Raw genomic sequence first — 8,294 nt, forward strand, 5'->3', positions numbered from 1 at the left:
TATATTCTGAAACGGCGAGTTGTAATGACAGTACAACAATGACTTTCCCTTGACAATACGCAATTAACTTTGGACAGATTTATTCAAAATGTGCAGTTAAAACATAAAAAATACAAATACAACAAATTGTAATAGTTTGTTAAAATTAACAAACTTGATTCACTGGGTTGTTAAAAAGGCCACATTTATGGGAATAGGCAAAATGAAGTTTCGACATATATCCCAGAATCTAAGTTCACGTGGTAAATATATTAATACTCTTAAACAAAAGTGAATGTCTGATAAGTGCTACTCAATATTCAAAAACTATATTAAGTAATTTTATCTAATTGCAGGATTAACATTGGATGAAATTACTGGGAACGCCATTTTGTTTTTGTTAGTCGGATACGATACCACTGCCGCCGCACTAACATTTGTTTCCTATTGCCTAGCAACCAATCCAGATTGCCAAGAGACACTTATCAAAGAAATAGATTCCGTTTTAGGAAAAGTAATACCCTTCAAATTCATAAATGGTCTTTTTATTATGATATAATTTTAGTTTGTTTGGACTCTCCTTCTTCTTCTTCCAGGTAAGGAACCGGTTCAATAATTGAAAGTATTAGGTCCCGCGAAAGTTAAATTTTTACACTTTTTTTTAAATATTGGATGATTTTTTTTGTTCAAATGATAATCAAAATACAATATGTTTAATGCATAAACCGAATTGGTATATTATGATCCCTCATTTGCAACGGAAAGGTTCTTGAATGGAAAAAAGGTGAATTGTTACAGTTTATCATATTTTTCAGGATTGTCCGAATTATGACAATATCCAGAAGATGGATTACCTGGATCGAGTATTCAGTGAAACATTGCGCCTATACGCACCAGGAGGAAGGTACGTAATCGGATATACAGTGAAACATTGCGTCTATACGCACCAGGAGGAAGGTACGTAATCGGGTATACGGTGAAACATTGCGCCTATATAGACCAAGAGGATGGTAAATACCTTGTAATTCCATTTACAATGTATACAAATTAGAATAAATCAGTACAATATACGGGCTATTTAAAAATTCGTACACCTTTATCGTCTTGGGAAATTCTCTTAGAAAGGCCCTCTTGAAAACATCAGGTAATCGACTGTCATAGTTCTCACATGGTACAAGCAGGTTCAAATGTAGTGGCTTGAACTAAGTTTTACATCGCTCTAATCCTTCAACTTGCATTATAGAATTGTCCGTTCCAATGATATAAATCTTTGAGTCGAATTGAATTTTCAATTAGGGTGTCGATGTGTATTCGTACAGGAAATATATACGTATCCCACACACTCAATCAGAGGCCATTCAGCAACAAACGCTTTGTACGTCCAGAAACATGTAAAACAATATTAGTCGAAGAGAACAGACAAAACGAAAGGGTAAACAATTCTCCATAACATGTATTTGATTTAAATGTCACATTCATTTTGGACATTGTTGTATATTGCGGGGACGACCATTTTATTTTTCGGGGGGGTGGGGGTGGGGGATCTAGGTGGTTTTAAAAAAAATGAATATCCTGGCATGGTAAGAGCTGAAAATGAATAACCTTGCATAAGACAGGATAAAAGAATATTATTCAACACAAAATTCAGAAAACAATTGTGTACAAAAGGGAATACAAAATAAACAATCGTAGCAGCAGATAAAAATGAATAGTACAATCCTAGAATATGAAATGGTCGTCCCCTTATCCCGCCTGCATTAGTCAGTGGAGCTCTTAAGGCAAGAGTACAACCATTTATTTATACTGTCATTAGAAGATGCAACATGCAAACTAGTAAATTTAAGTTTTCAAAGCAGCACTTATGTTATCAAAATATATCGATTTATGTAATAATTGAATTCAATTCACTTGGTAGAAAAACAAGTTGTAAAACAAATAGTTGCAAAAATATTTCTTGGTTCAAAGTAGATTATAATTATTATCTTGCTATGAACGTGATCAGTTGTAGCTTCCTTGTTTGACCAGGAAAATATTTTTATCATCCCCACCGCGCAGAGGGGACATTAAGTGTTACCCTTGTCCGTCTGCCCGTACATCCAAAAATTAGTTTCCGTTCTCTTACTTTATTTTGCCTTAACCAAATGTTAATAAACTTACACACAATGCTTATTACCACAATACACAGATCAAATTCGAATTTGGGTTGCCTCACTTTTATCGTTCTTGAGTTACATGCAACGGGGGCATCATCTGTGTCCCATGGACACATTCTCCATTTATTTTATATGAAATAATAGTCTATGTCAAAAATGGAGAGCATCTTTAATCCTAAACAGTCATTGGGTAAGTTGTAATACATTAATTAACTGTACTAACATCTGCCATATCACAATTTCGCTTGATACATTGTAAACTGACCATTCTCTTAATATCCTACCTCTTTATTCTTTGTTTATTTGTATTTTTTCCTAATTTTTCTGTTGTGTTTATTTTTAGAACAGGCAGACATGTTGAGAAAGAAATGATTGTTCATGGATATAAAATCCCCCAAAATTCAGAGATAATGATTCCTATACATGCAATTCACAGAGATCCGGAATTCTGGGATTAACCTGACAAATTTGATCCTGAGAGGTAAGTAATAGACTATTCACATATTACCGACTTTTGATTGCGGATTATATAATTTTTTGACAGGTGTCCTACTCTATAGGTAGGAAATCCTGGTATTCAGTCAATTAGGAGCAACCAAAAGAAGTGAAATCAAACATATAATTGGTGCAATTTGAGGGGAAAGTGAACTTTTTTCCGGTGATTTTGTCCTGTATAGAATACATAAAACAAATAATTCCCCCCTCACCCCCCCCCCCCCCCCCCTCCCCCCCCCCCTCCCCCCCCCCCCCCCCCCAAATTGTAAGCTTGATTTTACTTCTTTACGTTGCTCTTATTTGACCGAGTACCAGAATGTCCTACTTACAGAAAGGTAACCTGTCTAAAAATATAAACTCTGGAGTCAAAAGTCGGTAATATGAAAATAGTCTATTGCTATGAATAAAAGTGAAAATATTCCGATAACAAAAAAGAGAATATTCCGAGTTCTTAATGTTTTACATACATTTGTTTTAACACGAATTTGAGTGATCACAAAATGCTTGTTTAATGATAAAGTAAGTCAAACACATCTTATCTTTCAGATTTACACCAGAAAACAAAGCAAAGAGGCACCCTTACTGTTGTTTACCGTTTGGCCATGGACCTCGAAAATGTTTGGGCATGCGTCTGGCACAGGTAGAAGCCAAATATGCACTAGTTTACATACTGCAACATTACAGGTTCAAAACATGTGAAGAAACGGAGGTAAATGAAATGATTTATTTCAGGGGGGGGGGGGGGGGGGGGGGGTCATTTTAAAACTTTGTTACGTAATTTTTTTTATTATGTTATAAAGGGTAAGATGCTTAAATTGTTTGCAGCTGAATATATAAGTTGGTTCATAAGCGGTGTAATTAATTTATTCCCACAACTATTATTTAGTCCCCGGTCCAAGACCAATCAATTAAAGCTAGGTACACAAAATATACCAATGTACCTCAAATCGAATAATTCGTTCGTTATATTCCGCTGCTCCACTATTGCTCCATTAACCTCGTGTGGGAGAAAATCAGACACGGAGATGAATTGAACTATTCGAGATAATGTACCTCACACTTCAGAATGTAGTATTTATCACGTTTATGTGGCCATTTTGTGTAGGACTTTCCTGTTCATGAGATTTTCGTTTTAAACATTTTGTGCGTAAAATAAAGAAATTTAACTCAAGAGTCCAAAATGGATCTGAACGAGAAAATGAAATAACATGCATGAACCAAACTATACTAGTTTCTCAGTTAACAAACATCTCTGACTTCTTCAAAAAATTATGTCTAAGGTATGAATATTACTTCCAAAAAACTTAAGATATTAAATATTACCCCAAGTTATCTTTTATCAAAATTATTGTGGAATAGTTATTTTTCGTGAAATATCATTTTTTGTGGATTTCGTGAGTATACGTTAACCACGAATTTAAATGCTCAATGAAAACATGTTTTCCATAGGCAGTATGCAGACTTTGGCAAAACCGCGAAATCAAATATACACGAAAATCCAGTTTTTCCTCAATCCACAAAAATTGCTACCCAAAGAAAAAATTAATCCACCTTATATGGAACATTGTAGGTTATCTTTCGGTATTTTGTTTATTTCAGATTCCCATACAACTGACAAAAGGGCGGATTACAAAACCCGCGAATGGCATGAAACTGAAACTGGAAAGTCGAATGTAGAAAACCCTAACTGCATACGATATAACTTGGGAGGATTGTGTGACATTATACAAAGATTTTGAGACAGTATTTAGCGTTACCTTCATTTTAATTAACAACTGTACAAGATATTGTTGGATTAAAGTTTGCATATTCTCATCTTAGAATTTCTGTGTAAATTCTTAAAAACTGTATTAATTTCAAACGATCGTTGTCTTTTTGTTCATGTGGTTGGCGTATTTATTGTTTTAGGTCTTTTTGTCTCGGAATGACCTTAAATTTGTCGCAGAATAGCATTTTGACGTCAAGGAACAATCAATTTTTAATTTTGTATTTGTCCCTGTACGGTAATACTTTTCGGCAGTTAGTCTCGGAAGTAACAATAATTATTTCTTATTGTTACTTTTTGCGGTAATCGTAGCCAGTGCCCATGTTTTATCTACTCATCTATACATGAATGACCAAGACGACTTATTATAAAGCCAGGGTTTTGATCCCAATTAGACGTACACCCTAGTAGCTCATATTTCCTTGATATTTCAATGATAAAAAGATAAAGCAGTTATAGTGTTTTGCATACAGTTAAATACAAAATCAAAATAAAAAAAAAAATTAATATTCTAAAAAGAAAAACAAAACTTAGAATGTATATTATAAACAATTGACCTCGCTTACATGCTAACAACTTATACTTCAAATGCAATAAACTCAACAACAAAAATCACATACACAGAATCAACCACACAACATGAAAAAATATTCATACTACATGTATGTTATCTGATCTTTTCTCCGATCGCACGTTTATACATTCTTTCACTATAAAAACACAAGTGAATGTTCATTGTCCTTTTCTCATTCATACATATTGCTTTCATTCTATTCTCATCTTTGCTCTCAAAGTGGAGAAGCTGACCCAAAAAATACACCTGATGGCACAACAGTGACATTCAGATATTGCTGAGGTTTAAATAATCCTAAATGAGTTCCTGTAAATACCTCTGTGATGATATATCCACCAGGATTCGTTAGTCCGAGGTCTGAACATAATACTTTTACCTGAAAGGAAATGCAATGCGACATTACAGTTTGTATAGTCGTGCATACATCATAGAAGTAACTAGCTTGTACATTCAATTATCGTGTAATGAGTTTCCACACCAATATATGACTACTAGTATATATTTCATATCTATATTCCTCTTTTACAGGTCAGTAATCTCTGCATTTTGAATAATGATGTGATTAGCATCGAGTATGTGTATAAGCAGTCAAATTTCAACCCCTTTAATGGCAGCTATAATTTCGTAAAGTAAGTGGCTACATGTACAACTCCAACTTTACCCATAGATACCTTATCTGAGAGGAAGTTTAGTAAGCAACAATCCTCTTTAAAGGAATTCTTACAAATACTAAGTCCTGTAAAATATTACAAACAGTTGTATATTCTTGTATCGTGGATGTTAAAAATATTAAGTTCTAGTGTACAGTCTGCCTCATCAGAATATAGACCCACTGGTGGCCTTGGGAAGTTTTCTGCTCTTTGGTCAGATTGTTGTCTCTTTGACACCTTCCCCGTTTCCATTTTACGAATTTTAGACGGCCATTGTAAAAAAAAAACAGTCCAACGCTACAGGGCCAGGAACTTTGTTTGCAACATACCGCAAACATTACACAATTTTTGCAAGCTTGGGTTCTGTAAATTGCAAGTACATGTATAAACATGTAACTGTCTATAAACGAGGCATCAGATTAAACGGTCCCATATCGACTATACACATGATGACTATACACGTGATTGCGTATTCAGCAAAACCGACACAACTCTTTAGATTTAGTCTTACTGTCGAGTGTGAGAAGTTCAGGTTCAGATGACCATACATAAATTATTAATCCCTCCACATTACGTTCCCAGTCAGAGGTCTGTCATTGAGTGGTTGTTTTTTGTTGCTGTCTGTCATAATTGTCTCCATTTCATGTTTTTATTATAAATCAGGCAGTTGGGTTTCTCGTTTGAATACTTCACATATTTTGTTATGTCAGGACTTTTACCTTTGATCTAAGCGAACCCAGAGCATATGCTAACAGAAGTCAACAGGCACAGATAAAAGTATAAAATTACATACATGTTCAAAACAAATAGTATTTTTTTTTTCTAACCATTATAAATAAGATTGTGATAATAATAAATATCAAGAGTTCAACTATCATAATGGATATGTCAGTTGCTTGTGGCACGGTCGTAACTACCTTGCAGTGCTTCAACTGAAAATCACGACGGTCTCAATCTTCAATTTTCAGTCTTTAAAGTAAGAGTCATACCAATCAATTTCATTTTTACTGGTGTGAACATAATGTTTGTCTCATGTTAATTTATTTAAGTTGGTTGCTTTAGTTGTAAAACAAAGTTAAAATAAAATAAAATTAACAAAAAACGTAGATAATAATTAGACGTGTAAAGACAACATAGACTACGAAGTCGGGGACAAACAAATAAAAGTGTTTTTCCTTTTATTTCTTTGTCTTGAAAATTGTAATCAATATTTTTCGCAGGCAAAGGATCCGATATATATTCATTTAACTGTGTATTCCAGGGGCGGATTCAGGCAGGGACGTGCGCCCCTCCCCTAAAATTTGCAAAGCATGGGTTGTCCTCAGCTTAATGAAGAATATTTCGATAATTTTACCTCAAAAAAAAAAAAAACAAAATCGCCTCGCTCCGCTCGATAAAAATTTAAGTTTGCGCCCCCCTTTTAACCTTAAATCCTGGATCTGCCCCTGTACGTATTCCTTCCGATGATAGTGTAATTAAAAAAAATACAGAAGAACGCTCGTAGATAATTTATCTAAATATATGCTGTATTTCTTCTGTGCTTAAATCAGCGGCCTACAAAACTGCATCACATGGCATGATGCAATAAAATGAGTGCCCTGGAATTGAAAAAAAAATTAATAATAAAAAAATTAAAAAATATCCGGCGGGTTTAATTTATTTGTATTGCATTAAGCATGTTTAGAACAACACCGTGCGGAAGGCGTTCATAACAAACGAGATAACAAATCATGTGAATGAAACTATGTACGGTCTTGTAAAAAAGGTTAACATGCATACCTAAATCTACCTCTATGCAAAACAAGTATTTTCACCAGACTGTCATCTTTAATTTTACAGTTAAAAATAAAATAATTAAAAAATATCACAGTCCTTGTTTACCTACCTGTGTAAGATACTGTGTAAATATGTAATCATGTGACTTAAGATATTGATCTATCTTATGACCAAATCATGTGTCAGAGTAACAGCAGGTTAAGATGTACATAAAGTAAATCATTATTAAAAGAAAATGATAAGCAAATACATGTATACATGTGATTGTCTAATCTATGACGAACAATATATAGAATTATTATCACATGATCTGAATAAATTTATCTATTATAATGTTTATACAAGTTCGTCTCAGTGTTAATCATACACTCAACTAGGTAAATTCTTTAGATTAATGCTTGTTTTCATATAACGCCAATGGGAACGACCATTTAACTTCAAAAGGGGAGGGGGGGGGGGGGGGGGGGGCGGATTCCTAAACCATATTACCCTCCCTTTGAAGTTCAACGGTTGCTCCCTTATTATTTATTTACGAATCGGTCTTTTGATGTTGTCCCTCAAAAATAAAAGTCTTACAAACGCTCAGAATGCCCTTGATATTTTCTCTTGCAATACGGCTTTTGATCTTGATCTAAAAAATGATTCTACATAGTTTGTATTCACTCTTTACAAATGAGTAGGAATTATATTTATCCAATGAATGGTAAAAAAAAAATATTTTTTGCTCGTTTAATGTTAAAACTTTGTTTTCGAATGCAATTGCCATGCAACAACTTTATATATAAAAACAGTCTAAAGAAAAACAGTAACACGTTTTGTTTGTTTGCCTGTCTTTGAGTTATAGACAAAATTTTGCTGCAGGTTAGTCATAATGCAATCAATTAAACCATACCCTACCGGTA

General features: G+C 34.0%; 2 protein-coding genes across 2 annotated transcripts in view; one reads left to right on the plus strand and one right to left on the minus strand.

Moving 5' to 3' along the window:
• LOC127732869 (cytochrome P450 3A29-like) overlaps positions 1–4,363 on the plus strand; it is a 206,215-nt gene extending 201,852 nt beyond the window's left edge. The window contains exon 11 of the mRNA XM_052242052.1: positions 4,227–4,363. Coding sequence (XP_052098012.1) covers positions 4,227–4,304 — 78 coding nt within the window. The 3' untranslated portion in view covers positions 4,305–4,363. The remainder of the gene's footprint in view (positions 1–4,226) is intronic.
• Positions 1–7,524, minus strand: part of LOC127732872 (alpha-N-acetylgalactosaminidase-like) — a 193,892-nt gene extending 186,368 nt beyond the window's left edge. Inside the window, exon 1 of the mRNA XM_052242058.1 lies at positions 7,502–7,524. The gene's annotated coding sequence lies outside the window, so the exon portion shown is untranslated. The remainder of the gene's footprint in view (positions 1–7,501) is intronic.
• Between the last annotated feature and the right edge of the window lie 770 nt (positions 7,525–8,294).

Source organism: Mytilus californianus, unplaced genomic scaffold (genome assembly GCF_021869535.1).
Source record: "Mytilus californianus isolate M0D057914Y unplaced genomic scaffold, xbMytCali1.0.p SCAF_29, whole genome shotgun sequence".
Taxonomy (NCBI): Eukaryota; Metazoa; Mollusca; class Bivalvia; order Mytilida; family Mytilidae; genus Mytilus; species Mytilus californianus.